The sequence below is a fragment of the Papio anubis genome, chromosome 4 (genome assembly GCF_008728515.1).
Source record: "Papio anubis isolate 15944 chromosome 4, Panubis1.0, whole genome shotgun sequence".
Classification (NCBI taxonomy): Eukaryota; Metazoa; Chordata; class Mammalia; order Primates; family Cercopithecidae; genus Papio; species Papio anubis.
This window is the reverse complement of record NC_044979.1, coordinates 170,343,989-170,369,476: the sequence shown is the minus strand read 5'-3', so window position 1 is coordinate 170,369,476 and position 25,488 is coordinate 170,343,989. Positions and strand designations below refer to the sequence as shown.

Sequence of the window (25,488 nt, the reverse complement as noted above, 5' to 3'; positions counted from 1 at the left end):
GTGTGTGGTTGTTTTTTTGTTTGTCTGTTTGTTTTTGAGACAGAGTCTCGCTCTGTCGCCCAGGCTGGAGTGCAGTGGCGTGATCTCGGCTCACTGCAAGCTCCGCCTCCCGGGTTCAAGCAATTTTCCTGCCTCAGCCTCCCGAGTAGCTGGGACTACAGGTGCCCGCCACCACGCTCGGCTAATTTTTTATATTTTTAGTGGAGACGGAGTTTCACTGTGTTAGCCAGGATGGTCTCCATCTCCTGACCTCAGGTGATCCACCCGCCTCGGCCTCCCAAAGTGCTGGGATTACAGGCGTGAGCCACCGTGCTCGGCTACCACTGAGATTTTTTAAGATGGCATTTGTATTGCTATAGAAAGAAAACAAAATAAGAGTTCCTTCCAGGTAACATGAAAACCCAAAGAGATGATCTCTAGGCAGCTTCTCAATCTAATGTGGCAGCAGAGAAGAGGAAGAAACTTACACTATTACATCGAATTTCTCTCTCCGTCTGGACCCTTGCAAAACCATATCACTAATTTGAATGCCGCACCAGTGAGGTCAGGATCTAAACTAATATATTGCAGTCCTTGTTAGAATTCATTATGTGACATGCTATAAGAAAAAAAAAAAAAAAATCCTGTCTGCATTTAGGCTTCTGTTTCTTAAGCTTCAAACATGTAAAAAGGTTTCTAGATCCTGAATTCAGGGACCTGGGTTTTCACACTGGCGCCACCAGGCCAGTGGGTGTGAACTTGAGCAATTATCTTAAATACTTTCGTCTTCATTTCCTTTCCTATTGAACCAGGCAATGGGATGAGATAATCTCTAAATTAGTTCTCAGTCAAAAAGGGTAACAAAATATGGTCAGCAAAATAAAGCCGTAAGTTCATTCCCATAAAGTGGGCCCCTTAGAGGCTGAGGCCTCCAGGCCTTCTTGCCTGGGCAGTGCCATCCTAAATCACATCAGGCAAATCCACATGCACCCAGGTGGTACATGAGATAGACGTCGTTTTTTTGGCTATAAAATTTTTGAAGGGCTTTCTAATTTGTTCTGAAATTCTCTGGCTATAAGTTGGCCGCTCTGCCTTCTCTGCCACCAACATGTAATCAAGACTAGGGGTTGAGGTCTCCATTTTGGCGCTTGCTAACATTACGGGAGCTGATACCTGGGGGAGCGGCTGGTCTGAATGAGTCTCTCTAAAACAGGGACAGTGGTGGTACCACTGTCACATCACTGGCAGGCCGAATGCAGCAGCCTCTGTGGCTTGGAACCGTGCCTGGCACACAATACATATTCAAAAGAGGACAGGTATGATTCCAATTTAGTCTTGAAATCCTTTTGGAAATGAGAAAACTTTAACCAAAAAGTGGCTCCTAAATTTAAAAATTCATGAAGTTGCCATAATGGTGCATTTTTTTTTTTTTTTTTTGCCATTTAAGTAAACATTTATAAATTTTGATTTTTTTTTCTGGATTTCATTTTGTTATTAGACCCAGTAAAATTTCTTTTCTGGTATATTTATGGGCCCTGGAAACACTCTGGGCACTGTTCCTAAGTCACTAATGGGTAAAATGGCCTCGCCCCCAAATGTTGCACTTTGTGAAAAAGAAAGAAAAATCACATCTGAGTAACATCAAAAGTCAGTGCTTCAGATCTAACATGTGGGTCCTGTTCAGTAGAGGCATGACACAGCTACAGAAGTCTCCTCCACACTGTCCTAGAAACGTGACGTGAAATGCGGCAGGTTTCTTGGGGTTGGAATTCTTGTACTAGGCAAATGCAGTGCATCTCCCAAGGGTGCCTGGGATCTCTCGCTGCAGCCAAGCTTTGCAGGCACAGAAACATGGCCAGCCACCCACTGAATTTCCTAAATCAATGACCAGCCCTGGAGACCCTTCCATGGGTGCAAGGCAGCTCCGCCTGCTGCCTGTGTCCTTCGGGGGTCTGATGAGGCAGCCCCGGCCTGGGATGGTCAGACCTTGTCATTGGGTGCACATCTCCCACGGGGATGGGTGGACCCACCGCTTTCAGATGCATTGCGGTTGGCAGTCACAGCGTCCCAGCGCATTAAAATACATCGACTCCTCTGCTTTCAGGTAGATTTAGAATTTTTTTCATAACCTAGCCACTTTCCACATTTCGTTTTGAAAAATTTCTCCTTGAGTTTTTTCAAAAGCTTTGGTTTTTGTTTGTTTTTTCCTGTAAGCCATATAACTAGGGAAGGCATTAGTAAGAATTTGATACACTGGGTCTCATGGAACTCCACCACCACCACCAAAATAATAATAGTAATAATAATAATAACAATAGGTTAGCTTAAAGAAGTAGAAGCTACCCCCTTACACTACATCTGCGTTTAAATTCATTTGAGCTCATTGGCAATTTCTGTGTTCTCCTGTTCATTGCATATTCTTTTCTTTAAAGGCAACTTTTAGAGAAGGTTTGCTTTTTTTTGGCTATCAAAATATTAATTATGAAAAGTTGGCACTACAGAAAGGGTAAATCAGGTATTACTTATTACTATACATTATGGCTATATTATCACACATATCACAAGCCACTGACATTCAGTTGGATGTGAAATGCCTTTTTTATAGTATGATTGACACATGGTATATTTTCATCAACTTCTATGTGTAAATTATGCAGGATCACTGGTAAAATTCCTTATTATGAATAGCCAAATATTCTGGATTCATATTCATAAGTAAAAGCCAAGCTAATATATATATACATATATATATGTGTGTATATATACACACACACACACACACACAAAGTTCTTTTCTGTTTGCCTTTTCAAAAAGTGACACAATGGAATCAATTTGCCAACTCTCTAGACCCCTATAAAGTTAATTAAAGGCAGTATATTCATTTGGTACTTTCGTAATATACATATACTTTCCATTAAAGCAATTACTGGCAAAAACCCAGACTGCTATTGAAATCTTTCAGTGTACTTCCATATACTGAAATGTCAAACATTTGATGCTTTGTTTGATTTTGTATTTGTTTTTGTTCACCATGGCTTAAAAGTCATCTTCCGATTATTTAAAATAAAGAGTAAACATGTGAAATAAGTTCCTAGATACTACATAAATTTATGGCCCTTTGGATTTGTTCCTGGTACTACCTTATTTTCACTTACCTTCGAAGTGGTTGTATGATATTTCTAGTTCATTCATTTGAAAGAACTAGGAGAAATAGGCAGAACCACGTCCCACACACCTCTCGGACACTGCTCGCCAGGCATAGTCCAGTGTTTCAAAAGTGAACCAGGGGTCGGGGCACTGTGGCTCACACCTGTAATCCCAGCACTTTGGAAGGCCAAGGTGGGCCAATTACCTGAGGTCAGGAGTTCAAGACCAGCCTGGCCAACATGGTGAAACCCCGTCTCTACTAAAAATACAAAAATTAGCCGGGCGTGGTGGCGGGTACCTGTAATCCCAGCTACTCGGGATGCTGAGGCAGGAGAATCCCTTGAACCTGAGAGGCGGAGGTTGCAGTGAGCCGAAACTGCGCCACTGCACTCCAGCCTGGGCGACAGAGTGAGACTCTTTCAAAAAGTAAAGTGAACCAGGGTGCTCAGGGATCCTCGGTGAGCAAGACAGGAGTTTGGAGCTTCAAGTCTAAAACTGCGTTTCAAGTTTTCCCATGTGTAGAATGGACTGCATGATACCTCCCTTGCTAGGGGATGTGAGGATTAAATGAGATAGCCTGAAAGGCGCGCTGGAGCAGTGGCTGATGGCGTAGCTCCAGAGCTGGCTTCCTGATTCAGCCTGGCCTCCCCTTTGGGATCAGATTAACCTCCCCACACTCAGCCTCCTTGTGTATCAAACCAGGAATATGGTATTGCTCTGTTGGGGATTATTGTGCAGATTGAATAAAGTAATTCATAGTAGGGCATAGCACCTTGCTGGGCACAGCAGTGCTCCTTAAATATTAGCTGCTGTTATTAAAGCACGTGCTCTAGACAGGTAGGCCCCTTGACCTTGTCCCAAAGACCTTATGAGAGGAAACAAATGGAATTCTGTCCAAGTGGGGTCCAAATGTTTACCATTGCCAAGTTACTTAAAAAAAAAAAAAAGGCCGGGCGCGGTGGCTCAAGCCTGTAATCCCAGCACTTTGGGAGGCCGAGACGGGTGGATCACGAGGTCAGGAGATCAAGACCATCCTGGCTAACACGGTGAAACCCCGTCTCTACTAAAAATACAAAAAAAAAAAAAAACTAGCCGGGCGAGGTGGCGGGCGCCTGTAGTCCCAGCTACTCGGGAGGCTGAGGCCAGAGAATGGCGTAAACCCAGGAGGCGGAGCTTGCAGTGAGCTGAGATCTGGCCACTGCACTCCAGCCTGGGCGACAGAGCGAGACTCCGTCTCAAAAAAGAGAAAAAAAAAAAACTTGGCAGATTTGGCCCTCACGATACAGTACAATAAGGGCTTTTTCTCTTTTCCTTCCATGCTACCTATTATTAATTCCAAATACTGCATCACTGAATGGGCTTCAACACATGTATTCCTCATTGAAACATAACCTTGTGAACCATGTTACCCTACTTCCTTGAGGCAGAGGTGATCTTTTTGCAATCAAAGGTTTTATCAAAATGCAGTTCTGCTTAACATGAAGCACCTATGCTGTTGTGTGACCTGCGAAGCTCTTAGCATCTAGAAGCTTCCCCTGGGTCATCTATAAGATGGGAATAATACTGTGAGTTCTGCCTACTGCACAGGATTCTTTAGGATACATTGAGATAATACATATCAATGTGCTTTTTAAGTAGTTTGTCATGTAATAGAAAGATAATTAGATAATTTTAAAAATAGAAAAATCTATTGTTTTGCATGCACTATATTAAAATCTTAGGGATTTTAAATAAAATTAATTGATTTCTTGAAAGTAGATATCATCATGTCTTTCAGAATTGGTGAGAATAAATTAAAGAGAAAAAAATGGAAACGTTTAAATCAGCCCCCACTGTGAATCCATACTTTCAGAAATTTTACCTTTTTCCATTAGCATATCTTCATGTTTTCCCTACCTACAACTAGATACCCTTTGTAAATGTTGAAAACAAAAGAAGTAACCTTGGCAAATAATTGAGAACTGAGTTTTATTTGAATATACTTTTCTCTTACAAGACCAAATACAGTTTTTCTTCTAAAACTCTGTTATTCCATTTTCTTTCAATGAAATGCTCACGGAACCAGAAGGCTTGGGAAGAGGCTCAGAGCACCTAAGAGTTGCTGAGTCCGTATTCCTTTTTTCCCCTGTGGCTTTTTATATACGCTCCGCGCCTGCGATTTCTGGATTTGATTTCAGGGAGGTGAAATCTTACACCCCTGAGTCTCAGTGCCAGTTTCCCAGGACGAGTCAAAAACTGCAGCTGCTTGGAGGTGAGAATCTTCCAAGGCTCCAGAGGCCAGCTCGCTGTCCTGTTCATTTGCTGACATGCTGCCGGGAGCAGCTTCAGAGAAACCCGTTCTATTCTTTGAGTGATTCAGCCAGTCTCAAAATAAATAGGTAGCCGAGTGCAGGGAGAAAGAACTGGAAACCACTGAAATTTGAGTCTTGAGGGCCAGTCTGTTCTCGGGAGCTGCTCTGTTGAACTCTAAAAGGAATCTTGAGCCCTGGGCGAGGGAGCGGCCTGGTCTGGTGGAAAGCCTGCGGGCCTGCCAGTGGAGTCTATGTCTGGCCCTGCCTAGCTCAGTGAATTTCAGCAGCTCGTGTCTCCTCTTAGACCCCCAGGTTCCTCATCTACAGAAGGAGAAAGAAAAGGAGACTGAATGATTTTTAAGGTCTTTATCAGCTTCTAAAAGTTTGATTTGATGTTTGTAGGAGCAATTGTTCTTTCAAAGCACCATCTTCTAACCTCAGGAAAGAGAGCCCAGGGGCCACTGCGGTGTCCTGCCAAGCTGGGAAGACAAAGATGGTGACTGAGAAGGTGGGGGTGGGGCAGGGGGAGAAGGGGGAAGAAGGGAGAATGGATCAACTCACATCCCAGGCCGGGGAAAGAGATGAATGAAGGTCCACGCTAGAGTGACATGCTGTAAGTAGGGGAAATCTTCCTAACTAGAGTTCCCATGACTTTGGCAACATTTGAAAAAAAAAAGACATCCTTAAACCCACAAAGTACTCAATTGTCCAAGCCCCAGCATGGCCAACTTCCCAAAGCTGACCGGTCAGAGACCTTGGTGTTAATTCCTCAGCCAACTAAAAAAAGATGGTGTGAGTTCTGTTGACTTAATTGTTGGAGTGTTTCTGAGTGGGGCCGCCTCCCTCCTCTGCCTCCTCGCAGTATTATGGGCTGTTCTGCATTACCTGCCCTACCTATCTTCACAATCTAGCCGCAAACAGCTTCGGTTGACCACACCACTTCCCTATTGAAAGTTAATACTGTTTGACTCATTCTGTGTTACTAACCTGAAGCCAAAGAAAACAAGGCAGAGAATAACTGGCTTGTATGGAGTTTGGAAAGCTCTCGGAGGCCCCGCTTTCAAAATCCTATACAGTAGCTTTACTATATCTCTCCACGGCAGCTGCTGAGAAAATGAAGGAAGCAGAAGTGGTTAAAAAAGAAGTTGGGGGTGGGGAAGAGACTGGGAAGGGAGTGGTGCGGGGTCCCCCTCTGGCTGGGAAAAGACGGGAAATCTGCGGCAGTTTATGAGGGCTGTCTCTGAGCTGAGGTCTGGCTTTGACACACCAGAGTGTTCGCACAGAAGAGGGACTGTTGACGGAGTTAAAAGGAGAGGAAAGTTCAAAACAGTCGTTGAAAAGGCAGCTCTCCTGTTGCCTGCGTAACACAGAGGAGCTGGGAGGCTGGTGTCACCAGGTCAGGCAGCCATAGGCAAAGACTCAAGCTAGACAGGTCAGGGGGAAGGTGTGTCCCTTTCAAATCAGGAAAGGATTGAGGAGGGGGAATGTTGCCGGACAGAAGGCTGTCCTGGGCATCCATCCTTGCCTCCATCCCTGCCCCCATCCCTGGCAAGGATGGAAACTTCCCTTCCTTCATTTCCTAACTGGCTCAGATGTGGTCACCAGGGTGAATAGGAGGTACTAGTGTCTTGGAATAAATAGAACTTTCCCTCCCAATGTTACCTGGCAGATAGTGGACCAGCATCTTTATCACCATGCTGCGGCTCTTTGGGAGTCTAGGCAAACAGTCACTCACCCATTCAGGTAACTGGTAGAAGAGGCCTCCCTCCTCACAGATACCCCTTCTCAGCAGGTGCTGCTTCTGGCACATGGACAACAGTGCATAGAAGTGAGCCTGATGCCTGAATGAGGATGTGAGGCCACACACAACTGAAAACCTTATGTGTGAGGGAGGGCCTACGTTCGACAACTAGCTGCTGTTGGCTTTTGTACTAGTGAGTACTCAGGAGCTGTGAGTGGCCAGGGTGCCCTGGCAAGGGCTTTGCCAGGCCAGCCTAGAACTTCAGTTGGCGTCTGTGACAGGAGAGAGGGTCAGAGTCAGATGCTGTTCCCCTGCTGTTGGGAAAGTCCCTGAGGCCCAGCGGGCAGGGCTTAGAAACAGGAGGGAATTTCCTTCCCTCTTTTTAGAAGTACAGAGGAGAGATCATCCTCCACACTGCTGGGTAAGCATTCCAGAAGAAATCTAGTCAAGGAAAGGGGCTCACTCATTCATTCGTGGGCTCACTCATTCATTCATTTGTCCAGCATTTATGGAGGCATCACCCAACCTTGGAAGGGCCCTGCATTTACCTCTGTCCTGTCCAAACATGCTCAGTGTCTGTCAATTATGCATGAGATCTGCTGCTGCAGGAGGGGAACTGAGATTCCTGCAGGGAGGTTAGGAGGCCAGTGTGGAGAGCCGCAGTGCTGGTGACATGCTCACGCAGGCAGTGTGTGTGCACCTCCGAGATCTTCTCCTGGCCCCCAGGTCTTGCCTGTCCACCCCAGGGATAGCCCTGCTGATGCCTGAGCTCCAAAGCCAGGTTAGAAGCTCCAGGCAGCGTTCTGTGAGTCAGTGCTCATCTCTCCATAGTGTGCCACCCACCGCCAACACTTTCTTTCCCTTCTGCAAGTCGCCTTCTCTTAGAGTCTGTCCCTGGGCAGGAGCTACTCTGATCAACAAATCCGTGTCCCTGGTGGTTACCACCGTCTGGTTACTCTTCAGTTACACTGTAACTGGAGGTTTCCTTGAGATAAGACCTTAACCTAGGGAGGGTTGCTAATAGTTGGGATTATAGGCTGGTAGAAGAAGAAAAACCTTGAACTTGGGAGCTGTCTGCACCCCTTTTAGGAAGCTGCCTCCACTTCCCGCACGAGGGCTACCTCTGGTCAAGAGCAAAAGCCAGCAGGCGGCTTCTCTGCCCTGAGCTCAAGTTACCTCCTTAGTCACGAGACAGAAATGGACAGTGAGCCCTGGCGACCGGGGATGCAGATTTAGATTTTGAGTGCTCTGCTTTTAGGAGAGGCCCAAGTCTCCAAGAGCTCATGTGAGTGGGCGAAAAACTCCACTGCTCATGGCAATGAGCCCTGGACTCAGGGAACAGAGTTTTGTCTGGGTTTTTGTCCCGTGAGTCTTGGGCGCACGGTGCAGGGAGGATGGGGAGGGGCAGGCCCGTGTGCGTCTCTGGCTTGCAGCTGTGTTGGTTGCTGATCTTGCCTTGGCCTTGGCCAGCCTTTTCTCTCCATTGGCTGTTGCTTGCTACACTTGTCCTGGCCCATGTCCTGAGGGCAATCACGGAACGGTGTGTGTGTGTGAGTGGATGTATGGATGTGTGATGGATGTATATGTATTATGTGTATATGTGTGCATGTCATTATGTGTGTATGTTTGTATGTGTGTGTCCCAATGTCTGTATATCTGCCTGTGTATATATGCATGTGTGTCCCTGTGTGATATATGTGTATGTGTGTGTGTGTCTGTGTATATGTGTCTGTCCTGGTTTGTGTCTGTATGTGTATGTGTGTCTGTGCATGTATTAATATATGTGACTATGTGACATGTGTACATGTGTCTGTGTGTATTTATGTGTGTATCCCCATGTGTGTTTTATGTCTGTGTGTGTGTCCAAGTATCTGTGTGTGTGTCTGTATGTGTTTACATGATGTCTGTGTTTATGTGTTTGTGTCCATGTGTGTCTGGATGTGTGTATATATGTGTGTGTCCATGTGTATCTATATTTTTGTTTTGTTTTTTGAGACAGAGTCTCACTCTGTCGCCCAGGCTGGAGTGCAGTGGCGCAATCTTGGCTCACCGCAACATCTGCCTCCTCTGTTCTAGCAATTCTTCTGCCTCAGCCACCCAAGTAACTGAGACTACAGGCGCGCGCCACCATGCCCAGCTACTTTTTGCATTTTTTAGTAGAGACAGGGTCTCACCATATTGGCCAGGCTGGTCTCGAGCTCCTGACCTCATGATCTGCCTGCCTCGGCCCAAAGTGCTGGGATTACAGTCATGAGCCACCACGCCCGGCCGCATCTATATGTGTTTATGTGTATGTCTGTGTCTGTGTGTATGTTTGTGCATGCATGTCTGTGTGTGTGTGTGTGTGTGCATGAGTGTGCCATGTGTGTTTTTGTATGTCTCTGTGTATGTGTATGTGTGAGAGAGGGTACTCACTACAAAGAAACAGGAGAAGCTGGTACACTTTGCCTATGTCAGGATGCCACTCTCAACTCAGCAAAAGAACCTTTGACCCATTGTTTTTGATTTTTTACTATGAAAATAAATGAGTTTTCCTGACTGAATTTGTTTTGTTTTGTTTTTTTGAGACGGAGTCTAACTCTGTTGCCCAGGCCAGCGCACAGTGGCACAATCTCGGCTCACTGTAAGCTCCACGTCCTGGGTTCACGCCATTCCCCTGCCTCAGCCTCCTGAGTAGCTGGGACTACAGGTGCCTGCCACCACACCCAGCTAATTTTTCTGTATTTTTTTTTAGGAGATACAGGGTTTCACGGTATTAGCCAGGATGGTCTCAGTCTCCCGACCTCGTGATCTGCCCGCCTCGGCCTCCCAAAGTGCTGGGATTACAGGCGCGAGCCACCGCGCCCGGCCTTTTTTTTTGGAGATGGACTCTCCCTCTGTCACCCAGTCTGGAGTGCAGTGGAGTGATCTTGGCTTACTACAGCCTCTACTTCCTGGGTTCAAGAGATTCTCCTGCCTCAGTCTCCCAAGTAACTGGGACTACAGGTGCAGGCCAACATGTCTGGCTAATTTTTTTATATTTTTAGTGCAGATGGGGTTTCACGATGTTGGCCAGGCTGGTCTTGAACTCCTGACCTCAAGTGACCCGCTTGCGTTGGCCTCCCAAAGTACTGGGATGAGCCACCACGCCCGGACTGATTTAACTTCTAATGAGACAATTCTCCATGAAACTATGCTCAGTTATGATATTATATTTTTTCTCAACAAGAAGTTTTTCTGTAGTTACATTTCAGCTGAAAACTTTAATTACAACTTCCTTCACCTGAAATGATTTCTACTTTCCTACAACCTAGTGGAGGGTGATTGGACGGCACCAATCATGAAGGACCTGAGTACTCATTCATTCATTCATTCAGCCAATAGTAGTGAGCCTACTAGGCTCCAGATGGTTTTGTAGGTGTTGGAGAGACATGGCTGTGCAGAAAAAATACAAAATCCCTGTCCTTATAGACCTTACAGTCCCGTGGGTGCAGATAGACCCTGGGTAACATTAACACATGCTCTGGAGAAAACCGAAGCCGAAGGGCTAGGGATTGGCTGGATGGGGCACAGTCTGCAACTTAAAAGGGGATCTCCAGGAACTCCTCAGGGAGGAGATGACATTTTAGCAAATACTTGAAGGGTGGGAGGGGTCAGGTCCACAGGAATCTCAGGGAAGAGCTTCCTGAGCAGCGTAAACAGTCAGTGCAAAGGCCCCAGGGGAGTGACGAGGGAGCAAGGGCAAGGGGGCCACTGCTGCCAGAGCAAAGAGGGGAGCTCAACCCATCTGCCTTCTAGTTTCAAGTAGGGGGCATTTGCCTTAGAAAGCAGGCTTAAGAAAATACCGCCTGACCTCAGAAACCTGTACTTTACGTCACCTGAGAGGCCACTGTCGGACCATGGTTTGGGAAGGCCCAGAGTAGGGAAGCCCCGTGCACAGGTGGACCCAGTGGGTGCTTGCTTTCCTGTTACCACCCACAAGAGTACAAAAGCTCTTCCCAACCAAAGGCTCTGCTATTCGTGCTGGTGATTCTCTGGGGCTAAAGCAGAACCCCTCTAGAAATCCAAGTGAGTAGAAGGAATTCCTGGGAAGTGGAGGCATCCTAGGGGACTTGCCAGGATTCCTCCACCTCTAGGAGGCGTAGGGGCACGAGCTGGAGCAACGGGGGCCTGCACAGGGAGTGTGGGCGGAGTGGGTGACGGGTACTCACCTAGGACGTATGTGCCTCCTGCCACTGATGGAAAAGGTGGGCATTCAGGGTGAACGTATCATTGTTTTCCAACCCAGACAAGAAGCTGGGAAGTGGGAGCCTGGATGAGTGGTCCGCAGAGTGGCTTTCTTCCCAGGTGCAGCCTCTGACAACTTCCTAGCAAATTTTAAGGTGGTTTTAATGTCCCACTCCCTCTGGACTCAGCCTTGGGATGCTAGAGGGGGAGGGGTGAAAGCAGAATGGAATGTCCCAGTCAGCAGGGTAGCACAAAAGGCTCTGTGAAGGCTTAAGGGAGAGAGGAGAGCACCTTTGAATACTAAAGTCCAAGGTCACCTGTAACTAACTGTCCAAAGGGTCATTGATGAAACAGCTGGAGGCAGAGGGAGAGTGAATTCTTAGGACACCTCGTGCAAAGCTGCTGACCCCCAGCACATGGAGAGGTAGAGCAGGCCAGGTGGGATCCCAGGCTGGGCGACCTGGTGGGGATCAAGACAGAGCTCTGAGACCAACCTGACAGTTAGACTTGGCACTGGCTTCCAGAGGCCAGGTGTCTGCCTGAAAAAAGACAAAGGGAAAACTTTGAAAGTCGTAACCTCATTCGACGTTGTTCAAGAAAGACCGTGCTTAGAGCCATCCGACAAGAACCAGCTGAGTAGATAATCGCAGCAGATGTAATTGCTGTGGATGCTTTTAGAGTCCCTTGGAGTAATCCTCATAGTCTCTTAATTCCAGGCTTCCAGATGTGGAGCCTCAGTGACGAAGAGACTTGTTCTTGTCCACAGCAAAGTTTGGTCGAAAAGCAGATTTAGAATGCAGAATTCTTAACGCCTACACGAGCATTCACATCTCCCTGGGACCATGTTGCTTCTCTAGAGGGGAGGAGGATTGTGGCATCTGCATTAACACCCGCTCCTGTGGGCACTCAGAGAACTTAGCTGCTGCATTTGTGGAACGGAATAAAGGTTCCATGTAACCCTTCCCCGCCATTCCCCAAAGCCTTTCCACAGATGGCACAGCAGAAGTTACTTCCTGCTTGAGAATTTGGGGTTCTCAGATTTGAGACTGTCATGATAATCAGTCTGACTGGAACAGAATGTGCCCAGTTATTGTGGGAGACAGAGACAGTCACACACCTGCCTATCTGCAGGGCAGAGTTTGGGCATTTTCAGCTGCTCTGTGTGTATTGAAGAGTTAAAAAAATGAAAAGACGGCCAAATAGTTATCACCAAAAGGAGGCCGTCAGTCATTGCTCGTGAACACAGTCTAAACACAGTTCAGGCATGTTTAGTTCATGTGTTTTTCCCCAGCACACAGCACATCAGAAGCAGGTAGGAGAAGGGAAGTAGTAATGCACAGTGGAAGCCTGAGTACCAGGGGGAGCTCTCCCTTCCATGCAGGTATTCCCAGTGTGCTCCCTGTATCGGCAGCCTCAGCATCACCTGGACCTTATTAGGACTCCAAATTCTCAGGCCCTTCACCCCAGACCAACCTCCCAAGCTAGAATGCCCAGGTAATTCCATTGCCCGCTCAAGCAGGTGAAACAGCCTCACAGCCTGCAGGTCACAGTGTGGCTGGGGCTGTCTTCTGATTCTACACACACACTGGGAGCGGAAGTGAGACGGTCGAGGCAGAATGCAAACGTTCAGGGGCTTTCGTGTCTCTGATATCTAAAACCATGTAGCATTGTGCACTTCTCCACTCTGTTCGCTCTGAGTTCACAGAAATGTGTATTTCTAGGTGCACTGAGAGCACATCCCGAGTGTGTGTGTCGGTGGGTGTTGAATTTGTAGGTGCACTGAGAGCACATCCTGAGTGTGTGTGTCCGTGGGTGTTGAGATGGGTGTGTTTTCAGACCTGCCATCTTCCCGTAACTGACTTTGTGAGATTGGGCAAATGACATAACCTCTCTGAACCTCACTTCCCACACATCAGTTAAAAACCAAGGCTGATTTCTCTGGCCCTTCTCCAGTTCTGAAGTACTCCAGCCTTGTGGTGGTGTCTTAGCTTAACGATATGAGAAGAAATTGGGGCGGGGGAAAGTGAGGCTGCCCATAGTTATGTAGCACTAGACGATATATAAGCATGCATATATAATATGAATTAGAATGTATATTGACATTCTATATACCATCATATAGTTTATATTATATATAATATACATATAGTATATATTATATATAATATACATATAGTATATATAATATACATGTGATATATAATATTGAACAATATTTCCCAACATTAAATTAGCCAGCAGATGGTTAGGTTTGCAATTAGGGAGATTTATTTCACCACCTGCAAGGGGCTTTAGGAAGGGTCACATTCAGTACTGTCACTTTGAAATCCTAATGACCCCGCAACCTAAAGGTTAGACTCTGATACCAGGAAAAGTAAGCTGTTCTCTACACACATTGATTTCTTTTCCATCGTCATAAAACAGTAACAAACCAAGGAAAGAAAACCCCATATTTTTATATCCAGATTCATGCAGGGAGTATCCCATTGACTGGCCAACATCTCCTGAAATACAGATGTCCTTTCAAAATTGACTATATAAAATTCTTATATGCTTTTAGAAGAACCACAATTTTATACGTGTATATACAGATATATATATATCTTTTTGGTATTATGCTTTTGCATAGATTTGGCTCAATGGCGCATCATGACAGTCTTCTGAGTATATACCTTCCCCATTTTTCTGCTGAGAATCTATCAGGAAAACTAGTAAACCCCGATCAGAAACGTAGACTAATATGTTGTTGACTGCCAGAAAATTCTTTATTCTCTCTAACCACAAATTTCCAAGAAATGGTGACAATTTAGCTTTATCTAGTTTCTTTAATGGAAGATCATATATTATATTTCCGTTACTTACAGCCACAGATCACAATGGTGTCTTTAAAAAGGCAGCTCAGTTATCAATGAGATATGCATACCTGCTCAGTTTAGTTTGTACAGCAGAAAAGTGAAAGCTGGTCTCACTATCCGTCACAAAATATAACATTTAAGGCTGCCCTAGTGAGCAGCCAACCCCAAAAACAACAGAAATGCCTTTGGAATGAAGTAAAATTTAGCAAATGGCATTGACTTATTTGTATTACATATACTTTTTCACCTTTTTTGGATTTTTATGACTCTGCATACATAGTAAAATTCCAACCAAGTACTTTTCTTTTTTTCAAAAATGAGAAAATGGTAATAGAAGAATTTAGGACGCTTTTCAACTCTGCTTAAGATTAAGATGTCCCAGTGTGAAATCCTGACATGCCCACTACTTTAAGCACCGTCCTGTAAACATTCACAGTTGACTTCAAACATGCTGAAGAAGCCAAGCTGCCAGCATGCAGGTGTTCAGAGCTGCATCCCGGTTCTACCCAAGGGCTTGACGCAGGGTTGAAGTCCCTGCTGCCCTCTAAAGCCCAGTACTCAGTGAAAAAGAAGAAAAGTGAATTGGATAGTAGACATTTTCCATAGTCCTCTATTTCTAATTCAGGGGGCAAATGAGCCTTTTAATTGAACACAGATACAGGAAACTGAAGACATAAAGTATTCATTTTCCCCAGCTGGAAAGTTCATATCGGAAGTTCCTATATTTCACGCAAAATATTGCTATCTGGCACATGAGGTCTGATGGTTTCAGAAAGTAAGAATTAGATGTTCCTTTGATCTAGCTTGTAAGTGCATCCGAACCACACCTTGAATATGATAATGCTTCTCATTTCCCCTGTGCCTTGGTGTTACAGCTCTCCAGCACCACTGTGAGCCTGAGGGTCAAGACCCCCTACTAAGGCAATAATGTTCCTACTTACTCCCAGGAACACACGTGGGGAGAGTAGAGTGGGCTCTTCCCCAATCCTCCAGCATTAAACTCAGCCCTGAGACTCCCAGGGCTTAGAAAACAGCTTAGACTGAAGAATTGTTTTCTCCGGGAGTTATGCCTGAACACTTCTGCTAAAGCAGACAGTCATCAGTTAATCTCTATAAATGACTACAATTTTGGCAGGTGTCAGCTGGTATAGAAATTGCTCACAAGTTAAAGCTCTCATTTCTTAGTTTATGGTAATGAGGGGGACTAATTAAAACAAAAAACAAAGAAACAAACAAAAAAACCTCACGTTGTGCCTGAGCACAGGACTGGCTTACCTGAAATGATGATTCCTGTTGGGTGTCTCCATGGCACAGGTCCCCACGCTTGCTGGCTAAGAGAGACACAACTGGCAAGAGCCTTTCTTCCAAGGCTGATTGTGGACTCTACCACGTCAAGTGCTGTGTATTCAGAATGACCTCGCTCACATCACTCCCCTGTCCTTGAAACAGTGTTCTTCAAAAATGCCACTAAGTGCCCGAGGAATGTGAAGTTTTGAAATGAACACAAAACCTGCCAGCAGCCTTTGCCGACTGGCATTATTTCTGAGGCAGACAGCTCTCCACAACCATTTGTCCTGCCTTCTTCTTTCCCCTAACTCGTAACGCCAGGCATTAGATTGTGGTAGGAGGTTAAAGGGCTGAGTTATTATGTTTTGAATGGTTGTTCCATTGGAACTGTTTGTTTTTCTGCAAGAAAGCTGCAGATTCTTCAGTTTGATCATCAGGAAGCCAAGGATCTATGGCAGAGATAAGAGGAGGGAGGAGCTAAGGCAGGCTTCATCCAGAGGCACTGAGTCACACCATGACTGACCAACACAGGGCGTTCTAGAAAAAAGACATTTTCATACTTCTGAGGGAAAGGGATGATGGGAGTTGCTCCAAGACCTGGCCCCATGGCCTTTCATCCACAAAGCCGGTGCTTAAAATACTCAGCCGAGAACAGGCCTCCCACATGTGTGCTGACCTGCGTGACTCAGGCTGTTTGCGTTCAAGTCCCCTGTTGTGGGCTGGAGCGCTGAATCAGAGTCCAGATTTGCCTTGGTGACACATGACAGGAGGGGGCGTTGCATGTGAACTACGCAAATATTATGCTTAAGTATTTTTCCTCATTTTGGAGCCAAACAGGTCTCGTTAATGATAAAATCACTGCAATATAGTGGGCCCTTTTTTTCTGGTCTGGAATTTGAGACAGTGTCAGCTGTGCCAAGGGGCCTGGCAGCAGGAAGAAATGGCCAGCCATGGAGATTTACAGCCATAATGCAAGTTATACCATTTAATTTTATAATCGTAGCCATCGGGAGCTGGACTACAGTGCACTTCTCGTGGTCTGCTCTTACCCCAGGCTGTGGGAGTGGAATCAAGGGAGCCTCTTTCTAGTCTAGGATTGGGTCAGGGCACGTGAAAGAGCACTTTATGGGGGCAGCGGGCAGGCTGCTTCTCAGTCTGGCTTTGGGGACACTTGACAATAGGGAACAGGGGTTGTGCAATTGATCAAGGACTCTTTATTGGAACCATAAGGCTGAGGAAGCAGCAGGCCATTGTTTTTAACAGAGAAATGAATGGCCCAGGCCTCCTGTGGCTGCCTCCCTACCTTGGAGCCTCAGCTGTGCTTGATAGGACTGGCTCTGGTTTAAGGACATTTTGAGAAAACCATAGGCCCCAGTCCCCTGTGAGTGGCCTCTGCTTGCTGCTTCCTGGTGACAGTTGTTTTGGTGAAGAGCATGATGAGGACACTTATTATCTGTATAGACACTGAGGGGCCCACCATCCCATCCCACCCGTCCTGAGCCCCCTGGGGAAGCTCACCAGATAGGCCGCAGCTACCCCTGGGCTCCAGGGGCCTATTCTGCTGGGAATATTGGACAAGACACAGGCGAGGCCTTCCTGTCAACTCCTTCTTAAGGGTACACAGGGGAGTCGGCTTTGGGGAAGAAGGAATGCTTGTGAAAAGCCTGTGAGGAGAGGGAAAGGGAGAGGGGCTGAGGGGCTGAGGGGCTGAGGGTGCCCTGCATGTGCCTGGAAATCTGACCTCCCCAGGGGCTGGGGGTTTGCAGCCACGCCTCGTTTCTTCTTGGACGGAGCCCTGCCAATAAGCTGCAGGGCCCACTTTGCCACCTCTAAAGCCAGTCGGTGGTTGGGTTTGCAGTAAGGAACAGCCGTTCTGATGCTCCTGGGCAGCCACCTTTCCTGGCTGCCATAGCATAGCCCCTGGCATGTGGCCATGTACCAACAATTAATGCACCTCTTTTCCTCCCGGCATCACCACCACCACCACCAAGTTCCGTATCCCACTGAGTTGTGCCCGTTGGAAGTGGGTGTAGAGGGTTGGGGAGGGTGCTGAGGCCCAGACTGGGGGAGCACTCTGTGGCCAGGGCAGTGAAAGGGGGCCCGTTCTGCTGAGAGGACAGTGGCCCCAAATTCCCACTGGCGGCTAGTCCAATGGGCAAATCTCTACCAAGTCTATGTTGGGGTGAGGGGAGAGAGGGGAAAGACAAGAAAAGCCCCAATTTTAGGAAATCCACAATACTTTTTCTGATCTCTTCCCTCCCTCCTTCCCTGCCTCCCTTCCCTCTTCTCATCCCCTCCCTTCCCTGCTCCCCACAATAGGACATCGGCAGAAACTAGATGATCAGACCAAGCCCGGGAGCTTGTCCTTTTCCGAGCGGCTCAGTGAACTGGAGCAGCTGCGGCGCACAGCCATGAGGGTCAGCCCACACCACCCAGCCCCCACGCCCAACCCTCGTGCCTCCCTGAACCACTCCACTGCCTTTAACCCTCAGCCTCAGAGTCAGATGCAGGGTAAGTACCAGACGGAGCCCACCACCCACAGCTGGGTCCCATGTGCAAACACCCTCCCAGACCCACTGGGGTTTCCCCTTGATGCTCAGAGAAAGGCCTCGAACCAACAGCACCACCTGGGAGCTGTTGGAAATGCAGAGTCTTGGGCCCCACCCCAGACCCACCAAGTCAGATCTGCCTTGCAACCAGATCCCCACAAGGAAAAGCACTGCTACAGAGGATACGAGGCGCTCTGGGTATGGATATCCATATTGGATAGATAGCTCTCTTGAATTTTTTAAGAGTTAGCTTTGGCTATGCTATTTTTTTACCTACCCATTAGACTTGAAGACACACACACACACACACACACACACACACACGTCAAGCAAGGTGAAGATGGGGATGTTTCAAGTTCTCACTATTGCCAGATTATTTGTGGGTTTTGTATCTAGTGTTTTTTTGTTATTATTATTAAGAAATAGTAGAAATATATGGATGCCATCACATCAAGGGTGTTATTTGCATATCAATATAGAATGCAGGTCCCCCTATCCCATGGGGCTAGCTGGCAATTACTAAAGCACTGTAAGATGCAATAATTGCCTGAGGCCCACTGTGCCCAATTAGATAATACAAGAAGTTCATTTACACTGTAGAACCAGTGACGTCAATGACTGTTTGCTCAGTGATACCGTTTCAGAAATCCAAAATGCAGACTTTCCTCTGTGCCATGCAGGATGCAGCTGTGTGTGATATGGTTTACAGTGATATTTCTTTCTCAAAGTAGCAGGCTTGTTAAGGAAAAGATAAGCAACACATCTGGGGGAAAGGGCAGGTGGCCAGCAATCGATGTGGGAGCTCCTTGCCCCTCTCGGACAGCAGGAATTAGCTTCCCCAGGCATTTTCTGTATGTGAGTTGTATTGTGGGATGGACAAATATCATCTGTTCTTTTGGGTGTCCAGGCCAGTAGCTCTCTATTTTGGGTTAAAACATGGGTTCTCAAAAGGCATGCCCACTGTCTCCCATAGAGCTTGACAGCCCATGCCATTCGCTCTCAGTTAGGTTTCTGGGGGAGGCTCTTTTACTGAATTGGAAAATTTCCAAATAAATCTTCCAAGAAGATAGTATGCACACAGCTAAGTGGCCTATCTGTGGAGTAACCCTTTTGTAAACAAACAGAAACCTAAAGCTTGATGTTTTGGGGGGCTGCCTGTCATCTATAGGTTCATTTAGGTGTATTCAGGAAGAGGATCCATGAAACCATTGGTTTCCTGTTACATAATAATCATTAATAATGACTTAAAATGTGTACATTGATTTTTTTAAATTCCAAAATACAAGCATATGTGGCAAATTAAGTCAAATGGTTTGTTAAGTGAGCGAGATGGGCTTGGGGCAAAACAATACTTTGCTTCCAAAGAGGATACAGCTCTCAAGGAGATTCTTTCATCTTGCCTTTAAGGTCATTTAAGCTAATTCTCATCATCTATTCATGTGTAAAATCAAAAGGAAGACTGTTTTCTTAGTCTCTCATTGCCTAAGTGGCCATTTATACTACTAGATTGATGAAGGGATTTGCCTTTTTCTGCTGATATGGGAACAGAAAGTCTGAGCATTTTTAAAGGCAATGGAAAATTCAGCCCCATGGGGGAAAACTGAAATTGTCACCATTGAGTTGCTCTGTTTTTTGGTGAAGAGTGAATCTAATCGGATTTCCTTCTTCATCAGATACGCCTCTTTAACAACAACAAAAAAAATGGGGGCAAGTTGCGCATTGAATTCTCATCCCGAAGTTCCTGGGCAAAAGCATTATTGTGGACCATGTGATGGGCATTCGTCAGCTCTTTGGAGTCCTATATGCTTAGCAGAGGATCAGGTTTAACACTTAGCATCGCCCCTGTTTTGTTCCTCATGAAAACTTTTTACTTCTGCAACATTGAAGAAATCATAACTCCCTTTTAGGGTTCCCTAGGGGCTTGGTTGCTACTCTGAAGAATGTGTGAACTATATTGCTTGTGTTCTTTCCTTCCAAAATATGAATTTGATATTTAGTACTTCACTTGTAAAATTTTAGGAGCAACTTTTGAAAAATAAGTATCCAGAATATTTTCATGTGAAACAACTTTTCCTTTTCCTTTTGTTGTTTCTTTCCTATAAGAAAACGCTGTTTTCCACTAATCATGTTTTGAGTAGACCCTTGGGCTCTTTCTCTTGAAATTGGAACGTTAACAGGCGTAATATGCAAGTGTTGGTCAGCCAAGACCTTCGGTTTGTTCTTGACATGTAGGAAAATGCTTATTTTCCAGGCTCAGCCCTGAAGTTTCTATGTTATATTTACAAAGATACTTTAAGAAATACAGCATGTGTTTATGGCTGTCTTTGAAATGGCAGTGGTAGTATTCAGAAAAATATCCAATTTGTCAGAGCAGTTCTACAGCGGTGCTGTCCAGGAGCATGAATGTTTTTCAGCTTTATAGAAATGTCAGTAACTGGGGGTTTGGAGAGCTTGCTGGGATTTATAGAGAGGCTCAGGAACCCTACCTTGCTAGGACTTTATTGGAAGGGTTATGCCAGCTCCTCTAACTCTGTCAGCAAGAAAATGCTGATATAGAATAGCACCAATACTTACCTAGAATCACATGTACTGGAGGGTCACTCAAAATAGACATCTCAAATTCTCTGAAGCACGGTACAGATTGAGAGGGGGCAGGTTGCCATGCCACTAAACCACTGTTTATTTGTTGAGGTCTTAACTATTAAAGGGCTGAGGTTTATTTCAACTTCCTATTTTACCAGGTCTTAAACTTGACTAGAAAGCCATTTTGTCATGAGTAGACCCTTGGGCTACACGTTTCTCCCAGTCAAGACACCATTGTTAACTTCTATGACCCAAGTCTTAGAATTCTTTTTTCATTTATTTCAAAAGATAGAACAGGGCAGATTCTAGAGCTGGTGGTACTGATGCCTGTTCAGTCACAACTCTCACCTAGAGAGGGGTTTGGGCAACCCGAGTGAGTGATTTTAAAATTTCACCCCTGATTAACCAAATATGTATCACATTTAAGGTGTCATAATTTCCTCCTTTCTGGGAATATGAGGATGGAGTAATAGATGCTGGTACAGAAAACTGAAACCGAGATAAACTAGGAAGCCCATTTTGTTGTTCTTCTGCATGCTGGTTGTCATAAACATGTAGGAGGAAGGTTTAACTCTATTTTTTTTTTTTTTTTTTTTTTTTTGAGACTGAGTCTCGCTCTGTCACTCAGGCTGGAGTGCAGTGGCGCGATCTCCACTCACTCAGGCTCCACCTCCCAGGTTCATGCCATTCTCCTGCCTCAGCCTCCCATGTAGCTGGGACTACAGGCGCCCGCCACCGTGCCCGGCTAATTTTTGTATCTTCAGTAGAGACGGGGTTTCACTGTGTTAGCCAGGATGGTCTCGATCTCCTGACCTCATGATTCACCCATCTCAGCCTCCCAAAGTGCTGGGATTACAGGCGTGAGCCACCGCGCCCAGCCAAGGTTTAACTCTTTAACTGGGCCAGTTGTGAGCTATTTTGACATGGGTCAGACATTTGTATATATCATTCCATTCCCTCAACAATCCTATGGTATGGTTTATGGACAGAGAAATCAAAATTCAGAGGTTAAAAATTGCCCAATATCTCAAAGATTGTAAGTGATGAACTGGGACGCAAACCCAGACCTTCCTTGCTACAAAGCCAGTGCAAGTGGGGAGGCAGTTCCCTGGGCATGCACTCTTGGGTCAAGGATCGATTTACTACAGGGCTGACCAGTGTCGAGAAGAATCTCAATCACCAAAGAAGGGATGGAAGAAGTGTTGGGCTATCCACTCACTTGGCATTCCTGTATTGAACGTGTTCTATTATAATTAGATGTTGATAAGAAGAAGAAGAATTTTGCGGCCAGGCTGTGTAGTGGGCACCTTAATACACTGTCTCCTTTGGTACATGTGCATTCATTTGTAAAGTCTGGGAGAAAAGAAAACTCAGAAGAGTGCATCTCTAAATAGGAGGGAAAGAGGGTATACGAGCAGGGAGAAGGCTTACCAGCCACTCTGTTTACTGGGGCCATTGCCTCCCTACTTTTGAAGTTCATTGGGACCAAGCGCTTATCATCCAAACCCAGTCAACATCTGATCCACTTTTATGAGTGTGCATGCCTCACTTTGAGAGTTCCATATGGCCAAGAGGGGCCCCTGACCTCTCAAATCATCTCCTGATTTTTAGTATTCCAAGTAACTTTTGTCTTGCTAATGATTTTCCCCAAAAATTAAAGTTACTTAGGAAGGTCTATATTCCGGTGCTGCTGTCTGCAAAACTCTGAGATAGTGAAACGACTCTGTTTCTCAGTTCTATGGAGTTATTTAAGTCCGTCTGATTCTCTCTTTATCATCTGGATGGACAAAAGGAAGAAAACCTTTCCACCTTCCTGTAGGAGAAGGAGATAAATCCTCTTTTCAGCCTTGGAGGTAAAATACCCAACTGCATTGCATTGCTTTCCTTTCTCTGTCTCTCTCTCTCCTTCCCTCTCTTCCTTATTCTTCTAGCAATTTGAAGTTTAAAAACAAAGGGGATAGGGGCTATTTTATTACCTTGGAAGTGGAGGCTACAATTAAACACTAGAAATCCTCATATATAAATCTATAAATGGTCATTTAATGGTTACACAAAGCAACATATTCAGAGTGTGAGAAATTAATATATATGATAGGCTACAAACATGAAAGGTGAATGATTTTATTTAAAAATAACTTTTAACAAGGTGTAGTAGGGTGTGAGAGCCTTTCCAGGTCTACAGCGTTAGAATCTTACCCTGAAAACAAGCCTGAATCAGGTGTTCGCAGGAATAAATAAAAATAATTAAAGGAAAGAAGGGAGAGAGAGAGGAAATGAAAACCAGTGGGATGACTGCAGAGATTCACTGCAGGGCTTGATCTTCATGATAAAATATTTCTTCTGTAGACTGCATATGTTCTGAACTTTCCCCTTATGCTTGTAAATATGTAGGCCAGCACACCCATGCACTAAAAGGTCTCATTTGGAAGAATAATAGTATCAGCAAAGATGTAGTTGGAGCATGTCTTTGATATTGATGGCTACATATCAGAAGGCTGGGAATCTAATAGCCAAGAAAGATAGCAGACCATAGTGGCTAAGAAAGAATGCGGGCTCAGCAGGCAGACTGCCTTTGTTTCTACCACATTCACTATAGGACTTTTGGCAAGTCACTTAACCTTTTAAAGCTTTAGTTTTCCTATCTGCAAAAGGGGAGTAATACTTATGCTAGCAAAATCCTAGGACCGTTGTGAAACATAAAGCAGTGGACATTAGAGCCAGCCCATGGTTAACATGCAAAAACTGTTAGCTGTTATGATCAACATCAATAATATCAAGTTGTCTTAGTCTTATATATTATAGACTGGGTAATATATAAAGAAAAGAAGTTTATTTGGCTCACAGTTATGGAGGCTGGGAAGTCCAAGAGTAAAGTGCCATCATCTGCTGAGAGTCATCCCATGGCAGATAGGTGGAAGGGCAAGAGAGCATCTGTGAGAGAGCTTGCTTTTATAACAAAGCCACCTCCATGATAACTAACTTACTCCCTCAATGGTAGCATTAATTCATTTGTGAGGATGGAGCCCTTATGACTCAATCACCTCCCAAAGGCCCCACCTCTCAACATTGCCAGGATGGCAACCAAGTTTCCAACATATGAACTTTTGAGAAGACACATTCAAACCATAGCATTCCACCTCTGACCTCCCCAAATTCATGTGCTTCTCATTTTTAAAAGACATTTATTCCATCCCAGTGGTCCCCAAAGTCTTAACTCTTTCTAGCATTAACTCAAAAGTTGAAAGTCCAAAGTCTTGTCTAAACCAGATATGGGTGAGATGCAAGGAAAAATTTAAAGCACATTCCATTAACTCTGAGGCTGTGAAATCAAAACAAGTTTTCTACAATGCTTGCAAAATGTAATGATGGGACAGACACAAGGTAGAAATTCCCACTCCAAAAGAGAGACATAGGCAAGAAAATAGGGGTAACTGGTCCCAAAGAAGTTCAAAATCCAACAGGGTAAACAATATTAAGTCTTAAAACTGGAGAATAATCTCCTTTGAGATGTTCTACCTTCTGGATACAATGGGGCTAAGGCTAGGCCCCCAAGGCCTTGGGCAGCCCTGCCCCTACAGTTTTGCTGGGCTCAGCCCAAACTTCACCTCTCTCAAGTTGAAGTCTTGTGTCTGCAGCATTACCAGGCTGGAGTTGTACACTGGTGGCTCTACAGTTCTGGGTTCTCAGGGATAGCCCCAATTCTGTGTCTCCATTAGGCATAGCCTTAGTGGGGACTCTCTGTGGCAGCTTCAACCCTACATTTCTGTTCAACATTGCCCTGGTAGGTACTGTCTGCAGTGGTATTCCCCTGTGGTAAGTCTTGGCCTGAGCTTCTAGGCAGTCTGTGGCATCCTTCGTAATCCAGTTGGAGGAAGCCATGCTTCCACAGTATGTATTCTGCATGCCTACAGAATTAGCACCACACAGAGACCATCAAGGCATACTATTTGTGCCCTTAAGAATGACAGCCTAGGCTACACTTAGGCCCACTGAAGCCACAGCTGGGGTGACCAAGGTGTGCTGTACCAGGATGCAGGAAGCAGAGACTAGAGGCAGCCCTGGGCAGTGAGCCCATGAAGGGCACCCCAGACCTGTCCCCTAAAATCATTCTACCCTCCTAGAGCTCTGGGCCTATGATGGGAGGAGCAACCTCAAAGATCTCTGAAATGCTTTTGGGGGTCTTTCTCCCATTGTTTTGGTTGAATAGAATCTGGCTTCCTCACATTCAAACTAATCTCTTTGGCAAATGGTTGCTTGGCCATACCCTTAGTACTCTCTCCCAAATACACTTTCACTCTTTATGTGGCCAGGCTGCGAATCTTCCAAATCTTTCCATTCTGCTTCTCTTTTAATTGCAAATTTCATCTTTAAGTCATTCTTTTGCTATCACATCTCACTATATGTAGTTAAAAGTAGCCACACAGTAGCCATACTCAATGCTTTGCTGCTTAGGTATTTCTTCCACAAATGTCCTAGTTCATCCCTCTTAAGTTCTGCATTACATTAAGTCCTAGGACACAGACACAATTTCACCCAGCTCTTTGCAACCTTATATTTTATAAATATGGCCTTTACTCCAGTTTCCAATACCTTGTTCCTCATTTCTATCTGCAGCCTCATCAGAATGGCCTTTACCAGCATTCTACCAGCACTCTGGTCACAGACACTTAAGTAATCTCTACGAAGATTTGGACTTCCCCTAGTTCTGAGGTCTTCTTTCAGATCCCTCACCAGAATTGCCCCTAATGGCAGAACCGTTCTTGACAATGCAGGCTTTTTGTAGCCTGCACCTCCAAACTTGTTCGGCCTTCACAGTTATGCAGTTCCAAAGCCACTTACGCACTTTCAG

At 45.4% G+C, this 25,488-nt stretch overlaps 1 protein-coding gene and 1 long non-coding RNA gene across 4 annotated transcripts in view; one reads left to right on the top strand and one right to left on the bottom strand.

Moving 5' to 3' along the window:
- The window catches only part of RUNX1 (RUNX family transcription factor 1), a 262,592-nt gene that overhangs the window by 197,653 nt on the left and 39,451 nt on the right, over positions 1–25,488 (top strand). For 2 of the 3 annotated variants that reach the window (XM_017956466.3, XM_003895520.5), the window contains one exon: positions 17,827–18,018. The exons of the other annotated variant lie outside the window; for it this stretch is intronic. In XM_017956466.3, the coding sequence (XP_017811955.1) occupies positions 17,827–18,018 (192 nt within the window). The remainder of the gene's footprint in view (positions 1–17,826; positions 18,019–25,488) is intronic. 3 annotated transcript variants of the gene reach the window in all.
- On the bottom strand, positions 5,079–11,957 carry LOC116274606. Its single transcript, XR_004183380.1, has 4 exons — positions 11,683–11,957; positions 11,350–11,563; positions 6,406–6,524; positions 5,079–5,739 (listed from the first exon to the last, which is right to left on the bottom strand). It is a non-coding gene; the product is annotated as an uncharacterized LOC116274606 (long non-coding RNA).